The sequence below is a fragment of the Colossoma macropomum genome, unplaced genomic scaffold (genome assembly GCF_904425465.1).
Source record: "Colossoma macropomum unplaced genomic scaffold, Colossoma_macropomum, whole genome shotgun sequence".
Taxonomy (NCBI): Eukaryota; Metazoa; Chordata; class Actinopteri; order Characiformes; family Serrasalmidae; genus Colossoma; species Colossoma macropomum.
Window position 1 is genome coordinate 1,710,084 of NW_023494786.1, and position 23,661 is coordinate 1,733,744.

At 40.3% G+C, this 23,661-nt stretch overlaps 1 protein-coding gene across 1 annotated transcript; it reads right to left on the bottom strand.

Moving 5' to 3' along the window:
• Positions 1–6,507: 6,507 nt before the first annotated feature.
• Positions 6,508–21,538, bottom strand: LOC118797240 (E3 ubiquitin-protein ligase rnf213-alpha-like). The gene is made up of 7 exons (XM_036556523.1): positions 21,050–21,538; positions 16,543–19,610; positions 15,016–15,114; positions 12,120–12,220; positions 9,903–10,054; positions 7,817–8,011; positions 6,508–6,636 (listed from the first exon to the last, which is right to left on the bottom strand). Exons 1-7 carry the CDS (start codon positions 21,536–21,538, stop codon positions 6,508–6,510), a joined length of 4,233 nt encoding a protein of 1,410 aa, XP_036412416.1.
• Between the last annotated feature and the right edge of the window lie 2,123 nt (positions 21,539–23,661).

The window sequence follows — 23,661 nt, forward strand, 5'->3', positions numbered from 1 at the left end:
CAGCCATGGAAGCCCATTCCATGAAACTCTCTGCACTGTTCTTGAGCTAATCTGAAGGCCACATGAAGTTTGGAGGTCTGTAGCGATTGACTCTGCAGGCCCCAATGATGACGGCCGCGAGAGCATGCAGGAAGGCGGGGCCCGAACACCCAGCGGCGACAAACCTCGGCGAGGACAGCAGGGAGAGAGCCGCGAGTGGGTAGGGGATGGAGCGCAAAGCCTGAGCTCCGAGTGACGCGAGTGATGGCGGGAGGAGGAGGAGGATGACGACGGTGCCGGCAACAAGAGGCACAAGGGCAAGGAATGAGTCCTGAGGCGGTGATGAGGAGGCGGAGCGGCGAGCTCTCATTCCCTCTCAGCTCGGGTGCTCACGCTGCCCTTAATGAGAGCCAGCTGATGCTGATCTGGCTGGCAGTGTGAGTGCCTTTTAAGAAGAGCTGAGAAGGAACAGAGGGAGAGAGAGGGACGAGCAGCAACAACAACAATGAAAGATTGAAGACAGAGCTGAAAAGCTTACTTTATTAAGGACTGAAAAGTCTGGCTGAGGCCACTGAAAAGTGGCCAGTGGATCTTTAGTTTAGGTTTGGTTGTGTTTGCTTTGTGTTTATCTGGGTGAGAATTAAAGATATGGCTGCTGCAACCCTGAACCCTGCCTCCAGTGTCCTCCTTGAGCCCGGGGTAGCACATGCTGTGCTACAGTGGCGCCAAAACCCCGGAGAAGGATGGCAACACACCGAGGGAGACTCCGTGGCAGAAGAGGAGGCCGTCAAGACCCTGGTCCACCTGCACCTGGCTGGCTGGTGGGAGCTGCAGGCTGTCTTCCAGGATGCTGAAAGGCACTGGAAGCAGCTTGAGGAGCAGCAGGTGGAGACTCGTCAGATGGTCAGGAGCCTGCTGGCGAAGCGGCAACCCTTGGTGTGCGTGGGGGCAGGAGCCCTCCTCTCACCACCCCTCCAGTCCCAGCTCCCAGGAGGACTGGAGCCCTTTTTTCCCGCTACGAGGGCACTCGGAGCTCGGGCTTTGCACTCCGTCCCCCACCCACTCTCTCCCTGCTGTCCTCGCTGAGGTTCGTCGCCGCTGGGTTTTGGGGCCCGGGGGGCGGGCGCATCCCACAGTGACCTACTACTTCGTGGCTGAGTTGCTGTCGTTCCCATTCGCTTCCACTTTGTTATAATACCACTGACATTTGACTGTGGAATATTTAGTAGTGAGGAAATTTCACGACTGGACTTCACACAGCTGGCATCCTATCACGGTACCATGCTGGAATTTACTGAGCTCCTGAGAGTGACCCATTCTTTCACTAATATTTGTAGAAGCAGTCTGTATGCCTAGGTGCCTGGCTTTATACACCTGTGGCCATGGACGTGATTGAAACACCTGAATTCAATGATTTGGATGGGTGAGTGAATACTTTTGGCAATATAGTGCATGTTCTGGACCACTGTCCTGTTGCCTCTTTTCAGCCTCACTTTAGTTTCTTGACTGACTGTGTCACATTTGCTTCCAGAATTTGCTGATATTTAGTGGAATCCATTCTTCCATCTACCCAAGCAATGTTTCATGTGCCACTGGCTGCCACACAACCCCAAAGTTTAAAGATCCATCGTCATGATTTAAGTCCCAAGAAAATAAACTTAAATTTCCCTTAACTGCTCTTAATGTCATTTTGGACAATAGAATTTACAAACTGGAAGCACATTGATATCTATTATAGGCTTTCTTTGCTTTGTAGGCAATTACTTTCATTTTCAGATCTTCAGCCAGCTGCTTAGAGGAGCCAAAAGGAGTTCTTGAGGTTGGATGGTTTGAAGAGTCAGATAATTGATTTTGCTCTGGAATTGTTATCAGCTGACAATTCCTAATGGCAATTATTGACCTGCCTAACCAGCCCTAATGGGCCAAATAAGGCCTAACAAGTTAATTAAGTGAGACATCACAACTGGAAGGGTGTCCAAACCTTTTCTAAGTTCAATTATAAAACAAGTGTGCATTGACTTTATAGTATTGTAAATAGTAATAACTTTCAAAGTTTGCTACTTCTTTTTACTTCAAAAATCAACAATATGTCCAATTTGTGTTAATACATCTGTATATCATAGCTGGTTAGAAACATGCATGCAATGCAACATACAGTTTCTTTCCTTCAGTTCAATCCTTGTATTTATAACATAGGAACAATATTTAGACAATTAGGATTTCCTTATAAACAGTAACATATCATTCTGTTGAGGTATTATTTTCAAGCTATAGCTATATTTTTAAATTACTTGAGTTAACAGTCATGCAAAGTAAAAAAAAAAAAAAGTTTAGTTCAAAGTAGCATTTATCAATGCCATGAAAGAAGATCGTGTTTAAACACAGCCGTTTCATTGGATCTACAGAAATGAAAACTTACAGATAGGTATTGCAGGCATTGGTGTTGCATTGCTTTAAAACACGGGAGACCTCCATGAAAGTTTGTTCCATGTTCATGTCCTTCTTTAGAATTCTCTGGAAAAATAATTTATTTTTAAATGCAATTAAAAGTGGCATCATATATAGCAGGATTTCATCATTGGCACCATGAATTTAAAAGCTGTTTATAATGTTGTACTCCCCAACTATATTCCTTTAATACCGAGACAAAGCAGATGCAGAACTAACTGTATTCTTCTCTAGTGTTTCATAAGATCTTCTGTAATATGACAATATGATAAAATTGTCTCCTTGTTTCTTTTAAATTTTTTATAACATGGCTTTTTGGTGTGTTTCTGTATTATATGGAGATGTTTTTCAAAGTTGTTACCTTAGAGAAGTGTATAAAGTTCATTGTAATGATGTCTAGAAGTTTCTCATCCATTTGAATTTCATCTTGCAATAAGTTATCAATAAGCAGATAAACCACTTGTGTACCCTGCCACAGACACCTGTTGGGAAAACAGCAGATTAATTAATTAATTGCATTTGTGTTATTTGCTCAAAAATGACCATAAAGTGAGATTTTTGTGTTCCATTTTGAAAGCAGCAAATTTTGTTATAGCTAAATGAGTTTCTTCATCAATTTATTAATTACTACCAGTAATTTAATAACATTATTTTCAATGTGTGAGTGCAAAATCTGAAATTGAAAATCACATGAATGCAGCATAAACATGAAAATAAGGTCCATTTTTCATTACTGATGTCCAGTGAGAGCAACAGGGGCTGCATGTTCCAACTTCTCAGTGACTGTAGCCTCTCATTCTCATATCGCTACATTGTGTCTCATTAATTTATCGATAGTTCTCCCATGAGCACTGCCCAGCACAGTCTGTTGAAAGCGTCCTCCAGGGCTAGCTTTACTGATATTCCTGACATTAGTACTGTATTTTGCTTACTTGTCTTTCAGCGATAAACCTTCACTATGGCAGTAGCTGGAAATAACCTTGGTTTTATCATGAAAGCCATCAGTTGATGTTCTTTTTTATCTTTTTTTAAAGCTATCGGTTAAATAGAGGGCTATAACAGAGCACTAGCAACAGCATGCAAGCAGATGGGCTTCTGTTCTGCCTCTAGGCTTTTGAAATAGTGTTTCAACGTACAGTAGCACCACCCTTTGGTTGAGGCAGGTGTTGCACCCTGGCAGACAGGAAACAGGAAACCAGAGACCCATGTTAATTCTTGTTGTGGATCTCAGCAGCTTTACATGCCTGTTAACATCTGTCGTAATCAAGGGATTTAGCCCATTGTGAGCATTGCCTGTAAGTCATTTCTTACTGTTTATAAGTTTATCTTGCAGTATCCAAGAGTATTTATGATTGATGAGACTGTCATTGTTTGTATTAGCTTAATGAAGCTTGCTGTAGGTTAGGCTGTTGGGCTAGCATAATGTACATGTGTATGTATGTTTATCTTTTTATATAGTCATGCTTAGCTAACATGTTCAAACCTCCATCATTTGTATGTTAGTAATTCAAAATATGTTTTATCATTTTTCAGTTTACTCCTTTGTTGTACCAACATGCTCTTCAAGAGTCTACACTAAAATTGGAGCTAGAATGCTAAATTCTGACTCTCGTGTTGTTATTCTGGGAGTTTGGCTGGCTGTCTAATTTTGGTTAAGCCAAACCATTAGGAGGACAGTATAGCTTCAGAATGGAGCTAAAAGATGTTCATACAGACAAAAACACAAATGTCACACAAACTGTTTACCTGATTTTTTTGATCAGTTCCTCTCCTCTCGTGCCATGACACAGAGAGTTTTCTGAAACTATCACCTCTACAGATGAAGACAGTGACTTCACCCGATTAAGCCAAGCCTGACAAGTATCATAGCTCCCAAGCAGGTCCTTGCTGGGTTGAAGTTTCTCCAGTAAAAGGTACAATGCCTGTGAAAAAGGATGTAACCTAAATTAATAATATACCTTTACATTTTATATGCAAGGTAAATGTGGGATGGAAGTATTGTTACATAAATGTCACATTTCACCACTACAAGAAACAATAACAATTCTTTTTTTCTGTCTTTATTATTAAATTGCTTTCCAGCAGTTTAATCTTGGATTATTGTGAATGTTCTTTGTAATGATGTGCTAACAAGGTGTTAAATATATAAATAATTTAGAGGTACTAAATATATAAAGAATTATAAATAACGTTATTTTACTTATTATCCCTTCCTGGATCGGGACCTTGCCATGGTGGAAGGGCTTGTGTGCTCTAGGGATCTTCAGAGCTAAGTCTTTGGGAGCAATATGCTCCTGGTAGGGTCTGGAGTGAAGACCCAGACTAACTCGATCCAAAAACCCTCCATGAAAAACGGGCACAGAACATCGTGTACCCTGCCCAGGAGAGGATCACTGGGACCTACCCCTGGAGCCAGGCGTGGGGGTAGCGTCCCTCGGCGAGCGCCTGGTGGCCGGGCAGCCCACATAACCCGGCCGGGCTCAGCCCGAAGAGGCAACGTGGGGAGACCATGTGGGCCCACCACACGCAATGTCCAGCATGGGAGAGCAGTGCAGTGCTGTATAGGCAGTAGGAGACGGCAGAGAGACCCTTGGCGGCCTAGGCCCCTGTGGCAGAAACTGGCTCTTGGTACATGGAATGTAACCTCACTGGGGGGGAAGGAGCCGGAGCTTGTGCGGGAGGTTGAGAGGTACCAACTAGATATAGTTGGGCTCATCTCCACCCACAGTGGCTCTGGAACCAAACTCCTGAATAGGGGTTGGTCCCTCTCCTACTCAGGGGTTGCACAGGGTAAGAGGCACCAGGGTGTGTGGGGATACTCACGAGTCCCCGGCTGGCGGCCGTGCATTTGGAGTTTGTCCCAGTGGACAAGAGGGTAGCCTCAATGTGAATTAAAATCGCAGAGAGGAAAACTCTGACTGTTCTGTGTGCTTACCAAACGACAGGTCGGAGTATTCGGCCTTCTTGGAGCGAGTGGGCGGGGTTCTGGAAAGGGCCCAGCCTACAGACTCCATAGTCCTACTGGGAGACTTCAATGCTCATGTTGGCAATGACTGGGAGACCTGGAGAGGCGTGATTGGGAAGAACGGCCTGCCCGATCTAAACCTGAATGGTGAATCATTATTGCACTTCTGTGTCAGGCATAGATAGTCCATAACGAACACCAAGCTTGAACACAAGGATGTTCATAAGTGTACATGGTACCAGAGCTCCTTGGGTCAAAGGTCAATGATCGACTTTGTTGTCGTTTCATCTGACTTGGAACCATAGGTTCTGGACACTCGGGTGAAGAGGGGTGCTGAGCTGTCAACTGATCACCATCTGGTGGTGAGTTTGATCAGATGGCAGGGAAGACTGATGGTCAGACCCGGTAGGCCCAAGCAAATAGTGAGGGTGTGCTGGGAATGACTGTCGGAGGCCCCTGTTCAGAATGATTTTAACTCTCACCTCCGGGAGAGCTTTTCTCATGTCCCAGAGGAGGTAGGGGACATGGAGTCTGAATGGACCCTGTTCAAAACCTCCATTGTGGAAGCTGCCAGCCTATTTTAAGAAAGGGGACCGGAGGGTGTGTGCCAATTATCGTGGTATCACACTGCTCAGCCTCCCTGGGAAAGTCTATGCCAAGGTGCTGGAAAGGAGACTTCTACCGATAGTTGAACCTCAGATTGAGGAGGAACAATGCGTATTCCGTCCCGGCCATGGAACAATGAACCAGCTTTTCACCCTCTCACAGATTGTTGAGGGGGCATGGGAGTTTGCCAACTGTACTCCTGGAGTGAGAGCTGTGTTAGTATACTTGGCATTAAGTCTGACTCTTTCAGTGTTAGCGTTGGACTACGCCAGGGTTGGGCCCTGTCTCCACTCCTGTTTGTGATATTCATGGACAGGGTGTCAAGGCGTAGCCAGAGTCAGGAGGGCATTATGTGTGGAGGCTGGAGGGTGGCGTCTCTGCAATTTGCAGATGACGTTGTTCTTTTGGCTGGATCACATGGATGCCTCAAGCGCTCACTGGAGCGGTTTGCAGCTGAGTGTGAAGTGGTTGGTATGCGGATCAGCACCTCCAAGTCTGAGTCTATGGTCTTAGCCCAGAAAAGGATGGCATGCCCACTCCAGGTAAGGTGAAAGGACGCGTCCCAGGTGGAGGAGTTTAAGTATCTCGGGGTCTTGTTCATGAGTGATGGAAAGAGGGATCATGCGATTGGCCGCAGGCTGGGACAGGCGGCAGCAGTAATGCGGTCACTGCACCAGACTGTAGTGGTGAAGAGGGAGCTGAGCCATAAGGCGAAGCTCTCTGTTTACCAGTCAGTCTACATCCCAACCCTCACCTATGGTCATGAGCTGTGGGTAATAACTGAAAGAATGAGATCGTGAATACAAGTGGCGGAAATGAGCTTTCTTCGTAGGGGGGCGGGCTACACTCTATTTGATAGGGTGAGGAACTCGGTCATCTAGGAGAAGCTCGGAGTAGAGCCGCTACTCCTCCGCATTGAGAGGAGCCAGCTGAGGTGGTTCTGGCATCTGATACGGATGCCCCCTGGACGCCTCCCGGTGGGGCTGTACCAGGCACGGCCTACTGGGACAAGGACCCGCTGAAGGGGTTATATCTCCAAGTTGGCCTGGGAGTGGCTTGGGGTCCTCGGGAATGAGCTGGAGGAAGTTGTGAGGAATAGGGTCGTCTGGGATTCTCTGCTCTCCCAACTGCTACCGCGGCCCTATCTGGACTAAGCGGTTAACGATGATGATAATGATGATGACTTTGACTTTCTCCTTCCTTATGCAGGGGGATTACCTTATATCTAATCTCCTCAGAAATATCTCTTGGAAGATCAATAACTTGTGCTTAATAGATGTTTTTACTGGAAATTAAATGATGGAAGGGGCATTTCAGACTTCTGTACAGTTTTTAATATAATTATTAAGTATTTTTAAAATTTTAAAAATTTAAAAATACTTAACCTGAACAAGTTGTTTAATTAAATTTTATTAGAATTTCATTATACACGTGTGTGTGTGTGACAACATCTTACTTTGTTTTTTAACCTTAACTCAAAATTAAATCCTAACTGTAATCCTAATCCTTACTTTAATGGAATAAACATTTTGCTGGTGCAGAATAAACATTTTTCCTGGTGCAGATAATCAAAATAGACACTTTTTAAAATTACTTCTATGTGCATGTCATATTCATCGAATTTCTACTTTGCAATAAAATAGAGCTAAACTAATTAACTCTGTGATGACTTGTACTGGTGAGTATTTATGCAGTTAGGCCGTGCATATTGCCTCATGGAAAAGCAATAATACATTTAGTTTTAGAGAGACAAAGCTTTTATTGTTACATATTAAAGGACACTTCCATTTTTTGCTATAAAAGGAAAAACCTTGATACCTCAGTTGCCTCTCTCACGTCTCTGGTGTTGATCATGTCCCCACATTGCTGTAATAGTTTACAAAAGATCTGGTGGTTGTCACGCATTCCCTCATATGTCACATGCAGCCAAAGCAGGGACACATCATTTGGGTCAGCTTGCATCCAGTCCTTGTAGAGGTTTTTGGCAAATTCCACCAAAGCCACAGAGAACGCCTGCAACACAGTGTTATGTCAATGTGAAATGCCAATAATATCAATGAACTAAAATGATAAGCTCAACTACTCAAGGAAAACCCAGAACTAAGTCAGGCTATTATGTAGCTTCCATTTGCTTATGTGACTGTTCTACATCAAGAAAAGATACAGTTCCCTCCACAAATATTGCCACCCCTGGTAAACTTGAGCAAAACTGGCTGTAAAAACATTCTTTATTGCTTATTATTTTTGATCTTTCATTCAAAATACTAACAAAAAATCACCTTTATTTTATTACAATTATTGAAAGGAAAAAAAATAAAGCTCACTGTAAAGTATTTTTCTTAAATCTGAATGTGCCATAGTTGTTGGAACTCCTTCATTTAATACTTTGTGCAGCCTCCTTTGCAAAGATAACCTCTGAGTCTTCTAATTTAATGCTTAATGAGACTAGAGAACACATGGGAAAAGGTCTAAGAACACTCCTCCACAGAGAACTTCTCTAGATCCTTCAGATTCCAAGGTTCACACTTTACTCCTCTTTAGCTCATCCCACAGCTTTTCTGTGTGATTTAGCTCAGGGGATGGGATGGCCATGGCAAAACCTTGATTCTGTGGAGAGTGAACCATTCTATTTTAATATTGAGGCCCGCTTGTATCATTGTGCTGAAAGATCCTACCATGGCCCAGTTTAAAGTTTGATTTAATATCTGCTGGTGCTTGGTGGAGTCTATAATGCCTACTATTTGAGCTAGTTGCCCAGGACCTTTGAAAAGCTACACCCCCACAACATCACAGGTCCACCACCATACTTCACAGCAGAGATGAGGGACTTTTCTGCATGGTTATCATTGTGTCTTCACCAAACTCACCTCTGGAGTTTGTTGCCAAAAACCTCTATTTTGGTCTCATCTGACCACAGAACACAGCCCCACTGAAAATTCTAGTAATGTTTGGTAAACTGTAGGTACTTGAGTGTTTTGTCTTGACAGCAAAGGCTTTCTTCTGGCAATCCTCCCAAAACAACTTTTGGTCATGCAGGTGAAGTCTGACGGTAATTTGGGAGAGGTTCTGCCCCCAAAGACTAACTAATGTCTGCATTTCTCCAACTGTGATCCATGAGGATTCTTTTGCCACTTGAACCATCCTTCTCACTGTGCATGGGATCATCATAGATATACATCCTCTTCCTGGCAGATTCTTAACATCTCCAGCTGCTTTAATCATTGTACATTAAGGCAGCAATTAAATTTCTTAATTATTGCCTTGATGGTGGAAATGGCCATTGTTTAGATATTTTCATGTAAAATTTCCTGATTTCTGCAACTCAACAACTCTTTATCTTACATCATTGCTGTTTTCTCTGGTCTTTTTCATAGTGATGGATGACTGAGGAAATTTGGCCTGTGTGTCACCTTATATTTATACCCCAATCTGACCATTAAAGTGCTCCTAATTGCTCAGGTGAACTTATAAACATTAAATATGATTGGGAATATATTCTATCATGTACTTATCATGACATTTCACAGTAAGATTTAAGTTTTTTTCTCTCAATCATTGTACTTCAAATAAAAATAAGATTTTTGTTAATATTTTGAAAGAAAGGTCAAAAAGATAAGCAATAATGTTTTTACAGCATTTTGCTCATGTTTATAAGGGATGCCAATACTTGTGGAGGGCACTTTATGTAAGACAAGAGCTCAATGTATTACTGTGACTTAGACTTAAACGTTCCTAACAAATAAAAACAAGGAAAAGATCAAATGAATCATCTAGTTTTTAAACCCTATCTGAACATATAGTATTTGCATGACATACTTTCATTAACACACAACTGTAACCAGGCAGCTCTGTTTATTTTTAATGAATTTTATTTAATGTCTGAAACTGATTTATGAAGATTTACCTGATTGACTTCATAGGGACATTCAGGCATAGACATCCTCACCAAGTCTTCTGCATACGTGTTAAAGAGTGAGTGTGTGCTTTTAATGTTGTAGAGCCAGGGGAACTTGATCAGTTCTTCGCATTTTTCTATTTGCTCCAGTTTAGACATTTCTGAAATTGGGAGGAGAAGAAACAAATTAAGGGTATTTAAAGGGAAAAACAGACAAGCAAACAACTAAACAAAACTAAACTAATTTAAACATATACAACACAGTATTACAATCTGGAACAAAATAATGAAGAAAGGAATCTGGAAAAAATCTGTTTTGATCATATCTCATTATGTTGATATCTTCCTGTAGCTATGATCTGTGTTTATTTGGTTGTCATGGCAATTACTGTCCAACCTGTATAACTATTTTGTAAAAATAAGGTCTGGGATGTATTGGACAGTAAGCAAACGTGTTGGATGTTGGAGGTGCTCCCAGTCAGGAGTGGTGAGTACCCATCTACAGTGGACCGAGGAGGGTCAAACCGCAAACCGGGTGTTGGGAACCCATGATGCATGAGGGCAAAAAAGGCTGTCTCGTCTGCTCTGAACTGACAGAAGGGCTACTGTGGCACAAGTCACAGAAATGTTTATTAATAATTACGGTAGGAATGTCATAACACCGTTCATCACACTCTGCTGTGTATGGGGCTGCAGATTGGTCAGTCCCCATGCTGACCACTGTCCACCACTGAAAGAGCCTACAATGGGCACACAAGCATCAGAACTGGACTTTAAAGCAGTGGAAGAAGGTCGCTTGGTCCGAGGAGTCCTGTCTACTTGTATGTCACATGGACAGCCAGGTAAGTGTGTGCCCTTTACCTGGAGAAGAGATGGACCAGGATGCACTATGGGAACAAGACAAGCTGGTGGAGGAAGTATCATGCTGTGGGTGATGTTCTGCTAGGAAACCCGGAGTCAGCAACATTCATGTGGATGTGAATTTGATACATGCCACCTAATGAAACATCGCTGGTGTTCCCTGATGTCAGTGGAGGACCAATAGCACCTTAGGCATCATTTAATGTATATACTTATGCTGCATGATGTTAGTGATTCTTTTGTGCACAATCTTACACATGATGTGTTATAAGAGTTAGTTTAATCTGTTTCCAATGCAAATAGTTTTGGTACTAGGTGCCTTCTGCATTATATCACATGGAGTTTCAGGTTATAGGTGCCTCTTTACAATCTTGATGATGTATGAGGGTGTGCATATTCAGTGTTAACTTTCTGCTGTATAGCACTATTAGTGTAGTGTAAACACCATTTCATTCCAATCCTAACACTCTACAGAACAAGAACTGGGTGCAACATATCCACTATTAATTCAATTCTGTCCAAATCTCCAAAGGTCATCTGGATTGGACTCACTACAATAAAGACTTCTAGACTTTCAGTAAAGACTTACAATAAAGACTTCCATGTTTTTTTATTCATGGTGAATGTATCTAATTTATGTATGTGCTTAGTTTGCATCACAATACACAAAAAACGCTAAAAGTTAAAGTAATGATGTGTAAATTAAAGGTCCCGTTACATCTACGTGTAAACCCTATCTAGAAAACTATTGAAAAATGTTGTTAAAATGGCTTGGAAACACTGTATTGTAAAATATAGTATAGTTTTAGTATAGTAATAATTTCACTATATGTAAAGCAATTAGTCCATATTAGATAAACATATAAAAACACATGTATGCTCATGTACTGTTGGTCTAGGAAATGAGGTTCTCCATAAATCTTGTCTATTGTGTTTACGGTGCAGTATCTACATCAAGTACCTGGCAGATTTTGAATCTGTCTCCAGATTTGGTCAAATCTTGCTTTCACCACCCAGCTGAATGGAAATCTGCATGAAACTGATGTTTCCTTTGTGTTGCTCGTAGACAGCACAGAGTAGTTGTGTCTGTGAATTAAAAAACACCAACAAGCTAATCATTTCTTTTTGTCAATACCTATGTAAATCCATTTGATTTCATTATTTTATTTTTACATTTACAAGCAGTACATGTGGCTGCTGCCCTGATTTACAGAAACTATAATACTAGTTGGCCTTTATCCTTAATTCAATACAAATCAAATTTGACTGAATGAAGAAAAACTTACTTTAATAAGGCTGGAACAATCAAGAGATCTTCTTCCTGAAAAATCTTGATCCACAACTCAGTTTTGTCACATGGCTGACTAGCAGTCACATGATCCAAGTTATTGTCTCCATCCACAACTGCAAAGACTGGGGCCATAGCAGAGGCCACAGCATCCTCCAAATGAATCCACAGGACATGGCTTAAAGAGATTGCAACAAACATCATGACACATCAATGTAGAGAGCTTTGAAAACATGCTAAACTAAAATGGAATTGATCGTTGCATTAAAGATGAACAGTTAAAGAATGTGCATTATGAAAAATACATCAGTACATTTAATACTTCAAGACTTAAGAATTTATTCCTTTGGGTTTTGTGTCAGAGAGAAATATAATGCATGGCATTGTATTTTCTAAAAAATATAAATTTTTTGGGGATTTTTACACATTTTCCCCCCATTTAGTCATGTCTAGTTCCACCCACTAGTTCGGTCTCCCCCAGTCACACAGTACTACCAAGCTAGGAGGGTGAAGGCTGGCACATGAATTAGTAACTGCTAATTCTGTTACGTTATGCCCATGTTTGGCTAGCACTATGCTGAGAAATGGGGGGAGAAAAAGGACAGAGCGTGAGGGCAGTTATGATATCTTAGACTCCCAGTAACGGATAGCTGTGGAATCACTGGGGATTGAAATTACAATCTCCTGATGACAGGACCAACACTCAACTCTTAGTTGCATCACCCCAAAAGAAAATTAAATAATTTAATGTGTTATACCTTTGGTCCCTAAAAATGAAAAGTCTTAACAAACCTATGCACATCTTTAATTTGGCAAATTTATGTTTTTAACTGGTAAAAAATCAAACCATTTCATTCAAGAAAAGATTGTCCTTACCGAAAGGACGTTCCTTCCACCACAAAGCTGTTGGACTGAGCTTGAGTAATGACCCAACTTTCTGTTTTCTCTTTCTCTCGAGCAGACAAGATGTTAACAATTCTTTTTTCCAAGGCTTTAAAAAAGTTTCTTGACACTGAAAAGTTATAATGATAATGACATGTATAATTGCTGTTGTAGCACAGAAACTTGGCTAATGTTTCTTTCTTCACTGATAATTTATACAATGCACCACCCAATCTGCATGCCTACTCTCTCACAAAGGGTTATACAATGCAAGATAAAGCATTTAAAGGAAAGTTCATGGGACACTGTGGGAAATGTAATTTGGGTCTGGTGGTGCCACTATATGAGAGTACCCAATGCAATTCACAAAATGTGCCAGTAGTAGAAGGCACAGTGTGATTCTGTATTTGAATATATCAATGTGTTCATGGTGCATGAAGTGCCTGAACTCACCATCATTGTTTGCATGAAGTAGATTATGAAGAATTTCAACTCGCTTTCGGGCTCTGTGTGAATTGTCTGCTTTATCCTGCAGCTGGATAATTGCTTTTTGCATGGACATCTTAATTAACAGGTGTGTGTCAATTAGCTTATTCTGTATGCAAAATAAATGAATAATTACTTATTAGTGATGTTGATCAATAAGAATAAGCCTTATTACACATAGTGTTAAAATATCTCAATATGTACTCCTTACCCTCTCAGGGGACCGCTTGCTAATATCATCTGTTAAAAATTGTATCAGTAGATCAACAGTCAGTGTGAATTCATATACACATACACACATACAAATTTATACAAATCATACATTTACACAAAAAGTAACCTGAATGAATAAACTTCTGGACGATGCCAAGCAACACTAGCTACAAAGTCAACAGAGAAAGTTAGAATGCAACCTGTCACTTTATACGATGAACTGAGCAGAGTTAACTTGTGAACTTAATAATGTTCTTTTATCAGTTGCTATTGTAAGAACACTACAATGAATTCAGTTTGATAGAGTAACATTTTTAATTAATATATTTGTTCTCTGATCAGTTCTTAAACCTATAACAATTATGGCAGTCACAATAATTCTAACTAGCAGATAAATGGTGAACCCCTGTATTTTGGAGGAAGTGACTTTTAGAATAGTTTGGTAATTGTCAGCATAATGCATAAGAATACAATCTGATGTTTACGAACCACTGGGGAACCACTGGAGAAACTGGTTTGTTTTTCACAAGCTGTTACTTGTGAAAATAACTATTAATTATTAACTGCTTTACTACACAACATACCTTCATCATGGATGATGCTTTGTCCAAAAACTTTAGACACTGGCATTTTGCATAGTGTCTGCATATCAGCAGGAAGTCCTTTTGTTGGCATGAGCTCATCCAAATGTACACAATCCCATTCATCTGCAAATATATAAAAAGATAAAGCAGACGATGAGACAAACATGCTCACAGAGTAAAGCATTACATAAAGTGTGCTCGAAAGAAAGGATTTTTTTGCTGTTGCCATGTTACATGTATATATCAGTCATGCATTACCACCACTCATGGCAATGTATCCACATCCTCCTGATATCCGTGGAAGTCTTATCAGGAGAACAACATCAACTGTGACACTGTCCTCAGATTCCTTCAAGAGTTTTGTGATGCAATACCTTAAAATATAAAAGTAACTGTTGTCTTTCATATGTACGTAATGAGAAAACAGGAAGAACAACAATATAGCTTTGAATAGCTTAAATTTGTTGATGTCACACATGCATATATGTGAAGAAAATACATCAAGTATATATATATATATATATATAATCACACAAGAGCCTCAGAAGCCTCAACAACTAAATATGTCAGCTGTACATATATATATATATATACATATGTACAGCTGACATATTTAGTTGTTGAGGCTTCTGAGGCTCTTGTGTGATTTTCTGACACTGAGAAATGAACCATTTGCACATAATGGATGTTTTCCCTGGAAGGGTGGCCTCAGACTTTTGCACAGTAAACTGTGCACAGTATACAGTGTATTGTATATAATTATCTGCTTAAAGAGAGAATGCCACAAAATACAGTCCACAGTTCGTACCTGGCACATGACAGCAGCCGCTGACTCAACTTTGAGTTCTCAAAGTAGAACTGAATCAGCACCAGAACTCTGCCTTCTGAGTTTGGTTGAAAGCATTTCCTTAACAAACATACACACAGGTAAAACACATGCAATATGTTACTTTCACATTTCTGTGCTCATGAAATTTTTATGTAGATTACCTATGCTTTGAATTGTAAGTATTTTTTTAAATGCAAACAGAACCCTTGTAAATTTAAAGCTATCATTGAGGCAAAGGAAAAATCCAAGATTTTCTTGAATGTTACTTTCATGATGCAGGTTTTTTTTATACACAATTTTTGTCCAAGTATTTAAAGGAACTTTTAAGTTAAAAAAAATAGTTTCTAGTAAGTATTATTTTCTTTTGTTTAATACTGTTAATAGTGTTTTTTTTAATAAAGTTTGTTTCAAATTTTTTTATCTTTTTTGGTCTAATTAATTTATTTTTCTCCACTTTAGAGAAAAGCATCTGTCAAACAAATTGAAGTGTGCGTTCGTAAGCCTCTGAATAGCGATATCATGATTCCTACCAAACAAAAGATGATACAATTGAAGATGACTTTGTTGCCAGAAAACAATGAACATTCTTAAATATGAATGATTAGAAGTAAAAATGTACATGGATGCCATTAATAAACAATTAAATTGGCTTGGACGAAATGATAAACGTGAAAAAAGAAAGGGGATGGGCACAGAAGAATTATAGCATTATATAAAACATTTAAAAACTTTTGAAGCCTTTGAGATTTCACCTAAAAACAGGAGCCTTACCTTACAGCTTCACAAAATGCCTGCTCTGTTTGGAATTCCCTGATCTGAAGGAGGCAGGATTGCTCTTTGGAGATGTTTAATTCTTCATTTATTGATTTCAAGTTTCTCTGATTCAAAAGCAGAGAATATGTAGATACCTGCAGCACAGGAAAACAGAGAAGGAGCAGTTCCTCTGTATTATTAGATTTGTACTTTTTTTGTAATTTTTTTTAAAACAAAACATCTACCATGTACCTATTCATAACTTTGAATGTAAGTTTAATTGATAAACTGGAATGGTCAAATGTGCAATATTTAAATACCTCAAGGCACATCCCTTTCTCATTGTCACGCCGGTACTTCTTTATTACATCCATCAGATTGGTGTGAGTCTGCTGCTTGAAATAAACATTCTGAATCTCCTCTGTATTTTCTCTCACTCGTATAATTGAGTCCAGAGTTGCACACTGCACCAGTTTCCATTTGCATTGGCGAATGATGTCATCTCTCAGGCCTGTATCCCAGTGCTCTGAAAGAATTTCAGGGCAGCAGTGCAGCAGCACTGATGCACATGAATCCTGTGTGAATCCAATCAGGGCATCACATGTCTGTGTGTCGCCAGAAATCTTAAAGATATCTTTAATCTGCTTTTCTAATTCAGCCTGTAGTTGCGTTGCATGTTCTGGAAGAATGGTACTGAATTCCAAGCAATGTTTCTCAAGCCTGCTAAGAAGCGGTGTTGGAAACTGTGCATACACAACATTTTTCTCCTCAATGACAATAAGTCGAAAGCCCTCTTTGACTTTGCATTTCACACGATGGGCACCAAGCCCCAAATCCACATAATAACTCCCTCCTAATTTGACGTAGCACTGATTCAAGGCATCGTAGAGGCTCTCATAGAGATTCTGTATGTTTAGCAACACGACTGACCTTCCTGTCTCCATGCAAGTCTTTACTTTGTTCACTGTACGGCAGACCTGAGAATACTCTTGGTCGAGTGGGAATCCTGAGCCAAAGATGATCTCTGTGTCATCATCACTGATGATTCCCAGGCTCAGCAGTATGGAAAGTGCAGCATTATTGCTTGACATAAGTAAAAGATATCTTGATTCAAGACCAGCTTTCTTCTTTGTTTGCAAATTTTCCCTCACCAGGTCAATTGTTTTGGCTGGTTTGACCTCAACATTAAACTCCTCAGAGAAGATGTCAAGGCTGTTGACTGAATCCAAGATTCCAAAGTTTCGTTGGACAGCTCTTGCCAGGTCAGCAGTGGAGGGTTCAGAAGATTGTGCATAGGTAACAATCACTTTGATTAAATTGTAATAATCTCTGAGGCCATAAAACTCATTGACCTGTTTTTTAAGGATTTCTGAGTATGCCTTGGTGAGAGTAGGCAGGCTTTCCTCAATTTCTTTACTGAGTGGTCTAGCTGCAGAATAGATTTCTCTAGCTGTTTTTTCAAGTTCTCCTTCTCTTGGAGAAGCACGGAACAGAAGGATGCCACGGTTCATTTTAGCTGGATCTAGGGACCAGTTGGACATTCCGATAAATCCAACTTTCTTATAATCCTCAGGCTCTTCATCATCAATAGATCCACACTCAAGAAGAGGATGCAATGTTTTCAGGGGCATCTTGGGTGAATCTTCTGCTAGCCCTATTTCATCCAGTACCACCACTGAGACATATTCATCCAGATTCTTTTTCTTTTGAAGCTGGGCACATTGCCTGAAAGTGGAAATGATTCCATCAGATGTTGAATGAGCACTACATTGAAATGATAAGAGTTGTGCTTGTTTGTAACTCTTGAAAAGTTCACTACGTGAAGACTTCCCTTGTAAAGCATCTGCAGCCACAGTCTTGGACAGTGATTTAGAACTTCCAGGTTTTCCCACAAGGAAGAGAGGCAGTCGTAAATTCATGCAGACAATCATCATGAACACATTCTCCTTTAGAGCATCATTCTTTGCTGTAGCAGCTGGGATGTCCATATTGTCAACAAAGACCTCTTGACAAAGTTCTATTTCTTCAAGCATTTCCTGGGCATTTAGGGAAAGGGCTCTAGCAGTCAGTTCTAGGAAATTATTGCGGTCTTCAAGGGAAGCACTGTAGCAAACTCCAACTGCAAGGATCAGTGATCGAATTATATCATCAATTCTTCTCTGATCTGTGCCATCAGGCCTTTTCTTTTTCTGATCAATAAGAGGGAACAATTTATCTTTTTGCTGATAAAACCACATCACTGTCTTCATGCATCTCTCAATATCTCTGAGGCTTACCATTCTGCACTCATTACTCTCAGTCATGTGCGTCTGAGATATATTGATCACATTTGTGAACACTGATTTATGTCGTTCCTCCAGATTTTCAGTTGTGAAGAACGTTTCAACCATCTTTGTGATGTAAAGCTCTTGGGTATGTTCATTTAGCTTTCCAAAGTCCCACACTAGTGGGGAGAGGCTTGCAGGTAATGGCTGTACTCTGTAGACAAGCTGCCGCATTGGAATCTGTCCAAGCTTTTCTGATGTGTCTTCAGCACGGACCCTATACCCTAATCCTGCTTTCTCTAGCTGTTCTATTGCACTTTGTGTGTGCTTTCTGTAGGGATTACAGGCAGCAACGAATTTCAGGTCAGGTGCATCAATTTGTTCTCCTTTGATGGCCCTGTCACACATCACCTCTTTGATTGCATATAGAGCCTCTGTTGTGTTTGCTTCATCAAAGAAGAGAACAGTATACATGCCAAGATCTCTGTTCCTTTTGGAAACTTCAATTGCCTGCTCAACTTTCTTGTAGATCATGTCAGATGTTGTGCCCCCATGAACTCTAACCATCAACAAATTTGTTTTGTCATCATCTTTCCTTAGTAGGTCGCACATAAACTTAACCAGTCGTGTCTTCCCACATCCAGTTTCACCCATGATCACCACTGGTATGTTACACTGAAATCGCATGTGAATGGCAAGGATTTTCAGAGCATTGTCCAGTGTCAGCTGGTATGTGCTATCTGGGTCTTTCTCTTGCACTCCCAGCACTCTGCACAAAATCTCAAGCTGTTCTGTACGATGAAGTGTTTTAAAGTCAACATTCATTGGCACTCTTTGGACCCTCAACTGGTCAAAGAGCAATTTGGATATAACATTCTCCTCAATGACCTTACCAGTTCTGACGTCAACTGCATTATAATTTTGAATGTGGAACCCCAAGAAAGTCATGGACACTCCATCAGAATTGAACATGATATATGGATGCGCCTCTTGTTCCCAGTGTTTTCTAATCTGAAACTCATTCAAAACATCATCTGCACCTTCATTTTTATCTTCATTTCTTGTTGACCCACCACTTTCATCAGAGGTTGCCAGTGAGGGCATGGTAAAATCTGTGGACATTGTGATCATAAATTTCACAACAAAGTCTCTGAAGCCAGTTAAGTCATTGCGCAGCATGTCACTGCAGAACACAGATTCTTCACACTTCTTCAGCTGCACATTAAGAAAATGTGTGAAGTGGCACAATTCTGCCCATGATGGGTTCCTGATTTTACAGTAATGTAAAATGCATTTCAACCATTCCTGTGGACTATCAGGGCATTCCCGTCGGTCAAATTTAAACATTTCAAGGCTCTTTCCTTGAAAATGTTTGAGGTATTGGTAGGTCCTCTGAGATCCCTCACTCCTGAACTCTGAGTCATCCATTAACTGAAATTCAGACGCTTTATCACTGTTGTTGATGGTCTCACTTAAGTGTGTTAGAGTGTCTTCAGGGGAAAAGCATCGGACAGTTGTAAACATTTCCAACAGACTATCTTCCAGTTCTGTAGAAATCTAGAAAGGGGAGAAATACTTGAGATCAGCAATTTTAAATGAGAAAACTCAAAATTTAGAAACAATGTTAAAATTTCTTTAACATTGCAATGACATCTCTGGTTTGTTTTGTATATTTTAAATGTTGACCGGTACTGTAAATATTACATTTTCCATACCTCTGAATTTTCTCGGTCACATCGTCTGAGTTTTCTCTCTGTATACTCGACCAAGTAAATGTGGCAGTCTTTGCATTTCCAAATGCAACCATCCAAGCTCTGGAAGCATCTCAGCACAAAGAGTTGAACAAGGAATGTGTACAGTCCTTTACAGACCTACAGTAAAAAAAAATATTGGAGATTGCTTTGTGGTTCTCACTGTTGAAGATGATATATAGTGATCTCTTACCAATTTACAAACATTTGTTTAAATGTTCTTTAAATGCTTATCATAAAAGTATCATTTTAGCCACAAGGACAAAACAGGAGCATCTGGGCATTATTTTCTAATTACTATAAGTGAGACTGAAGCTCACCACAGGTGGTACATCAAAATGGAAAATTCTGGGGATGTTGTCTACTGGGTTGTCTTCATATTGCTTCAGATTTTCATAAATGAATCCTGGTTTTATCTCATTATCAGTGATGCTGATGGTTTTGTGGGTAAATCCTTGGCCGGTAAGCTGGTCCTTTGATCTCCTGATCAGATTTTTCACAAAAAGTGTTTTTCCTTGTGGCAAAAAAAGTATGTTAGTGCCCTTTATAGTTAGCCTGTGCTTTTTCATGCCTTGTTTATAAATATTTGAAAACAATATATTCACATCAAAAGTATCACACATGCATGTAATAAGGCAAACAGAATTAATTCTGCACAATAGACAAATTTAATAGGGACCAAAAAAGTCACTTACCCATGCCTGCTCTAGCAGATGCCACCATCTTTATGTTCTGACGGAATTCCTCTTGGATGATATTCACTGGGATTGCAACTTGATTTGAGAGCTTGTGCTTTATTTTCAAGAGCTGTTGAATTTCCTTGTATTCTTTGGCCTGTAGAGTTTTTCTGTATTCATCAAAAGCTGTTAGAACGTAACTGTGATGTGCTTTGGCGTTGCAGAATATGACAAAACTGTACTCTCTTGCCTCTGTTATATTTTGATTCTGCGACAAGTGGCAAAAACTGGACTCGAGAACTCTTGCCACTTCAGGATTCAGGTTTTCAGCATTTAGGAGAGAATAAATCTTCTCATGTCTGCTCCCAGACTGCACTGCTCTTCTGATGATCAGCTCCAAATCTTCTGTTGTTGTTTCAGGAATGCAGATCAGTATTTCATCATAGGTTGGAAGAGGCTGTTCTCTATGAAGGTACAAAGAGAGACACTGGGGCAGCATTTCAACACTATTACAAGATACAAGGTTGGGTTTCCCTTTGTCCAGGAGGTGAGTTAGTTCCCTTCTTACAGGGTCGACCCTCTCTGCCATCTGCTTCAGTGTCTCTCCTAGAAGATCCAGCCCTATGTATTTGTCTGACACAAGTCCTGATAATTTCCCACAGTAGGTGTCCCACAGTAGCATAATCTTCTCTTGACAGGAATTCAGGTTTTCAAACGTCTTTGTCATCTCATCTGCTGACATGGTAAAAGCAGGTTTCATCTGTTGTGGTGCATGACCACCAGTGAATTTCAGCTGATTCTGAAGAACATTTTCCCGTTCCTCATCATATTTCGCACTCCATTCATCGACCCACTCGTCGTCACTGCTGTTCTCATAAACACAGTCCATTACTTCATCTTCATCTACATCTTCATTTTTCAACCCATCATCAGAATACTTGCAGAACATCACTGCAGCTTTAGCAGATGCCTCAGTGTATCCAGCCTTTACCACATACATGATGAGTTCTGGGAATCGAATTAGGTAATCTTTAATTTGAGATGACTGCGCATCCATGCTGTCTGCATTTTGAATCGGGCTTTTGAGTGCTGATGTAAAGGCATTCTGCAGATCAGTCACGGTTACATTTTCCTTTATGAAGGACAGCATGTTTAGTATTCTGGAGGATACTTGTTGATGCTTCTGCATTTCGGCCACAGAACTGCACAGTGTGGAAAGCTGTTTGGCTGTGAAATAGTTCAGATAGTAATATTCATCCCTGTGTATTTTTATATAGTTCACCCACTTCTCCAGACAGGCCTGCATACTTTTACAGATTCCCTTTAGCTCTTCCAGTAAGCTTTCATGTCCAGTGATTTTCAGACCAGTAATGCCGAAATCAAGATGTACTGACACTTTACGGTTCTCTTCGCAAAAGCCAGTAAGAGACCAGTCTGTGAACAGAATGTGACCTGCTTCTCTGAGTTTAATCAACAACTGTCCAGCATGTAGCACCTGCTCCAAAACCTGAAGCAAAAGGAAATACATTTCATGAACATCTGCAGACATTCTGAACCTTGTGCAATATCCTTAACATTGATATGAACATACGAAAACAGAGAACAAATGAGCACAGTGGTTTTATGGCCTCTTACTTCCACAAATTGAGAAACTGTTTTATTTTGTTCTTGTCCATCCATAGCAGTGATCAGCATGAGTTTATTTTGAAGATCCTGAAGTTGTGAGAGCGTCAATGTCTTGTCTGGAATGCCTGGCTTCCCTTGTATTTTTAAACAAATACAGTCATCCATTGTCTGGAATGCAATTTTTAAAGTGGAATTATTACCAACATGTATATTTAAATTGCAGCTTGCAATTTTTTAGCAATATTGAAAATAATGGTACCAGGAAACATACATAAGTCCACTTCACATTAACATACATCAGAATGAAACAACCTATATTCATAACGCACATCAAAACAACTGCCATAAAATAATACATTAAAGACAATTGCAAAGCCAACATCCTGATTTCAGACCACATAAACACACATACAATCTTCAAACAACTAAAAAAAAAAGTCAAAAATAACATGTACATTTCTTCTTCATTTATAAATTAATAACTAAGTTTTTTCTTTCCCATTCTCACCAAAATGTTTACTTCCACAGTTCCTAGCTGAGGTCTAGATACCACATTTAAACTAAATCCAATAATAACAAAATAAGGTCCAATGTGTTACCACGCTGATGAGTAGCAGCCTTAGGGGGCACTTTTGGATGAAAAGCATAAGGTGCGCTGCATGGTCTTTTTTTATTTTAGGGCTTCACACTACATTTCCTGAAGGCTGTTTCTTGCTCCCTGTTGATTAGCAACAATAGCATCATGACTGTCAATCAATTGTGCTAGCTCATTATCATTAAGATGTTGACAGAAAGCTCTGATACTTATCCTTTTAGAAAGTGATCTATTAACTAGCAAGTGTGGTGCTGCTAGCAAAAACAAGTTAAACTATAAAAGCTGCTTTTTTATTTATGTCAGGATAATTTATGTTAGTTACATTTGAAATCACAATTAAGGCTAAATCACTGACTGCTGCTATCAATAAAGGGCTGCCATCCTTTTGATCTGATTGGTCAACACACAAAACACATTCAGGTTGTGGGACCATTGCAGCCAACAGAAGATGGTGGCCAGGGAAGATTAGCTAGAACTGTGCTAGCAACACAGATGTGATAGCCAATAACCTGGTAAAGTTCTCTCTCAAGCTGTTTTTTTTTTATCATTGGTTTCATTCAAGTTGACATCTCAGCATATGTGTCCTCAGCGCAGTCACTTTACTAATAGGTTTGCATACAGAACAGATTTCGATCTTGCTCAACCAGTCCTCTGAGTTGCAGCTGGTCTTAAGATTTCCCTGGATGCAACGACATAATCTGCGGCTGGGTTGGCTGGCCCAGTCTGTGGTGGGCTGAGGGCCTCAATGCAAGGAAATCTGCACTGAGAGACTCACTGCAACCTCTAACCAGATTGTGGCTCCATCAGACAGCCCAGACTTATCCCAAGTCCCGGCTGACTACCATGATCTATTGGAGGTCTTTAGTAAGTGCCAAGCCCAAGTTCTGCCTTCTCCGTTCATCTAGCCATCCAACTCACCAGCTGGGGCCAGTTTCTTCTTTGTGGGGAACAAGGATGCA

Coding starts and splice junctions, on each gene's coding strand:
- LOC118797240 (XM_036556523.1), bottom strand. CDS start 21,538: ATGGATGCGCAGTCATCTCAAATTAAAGATTACCTAATTCGATTCCCA. Junction 19,611..21,049: donor TGGCAGAGAGGGTCGACCCT/GTAAGAAGGGAA, acceptor TCCCCTTTCTAG/ATTTCTACAGAACTGGAAGA. Junction 6,637..7,816: donor ACGTGAGAGAGGCAACTGAG/GTATCAAGGTTT, acceptor CGCCTGTCCCAG/CCTGCGGCCAATCGCATGAT.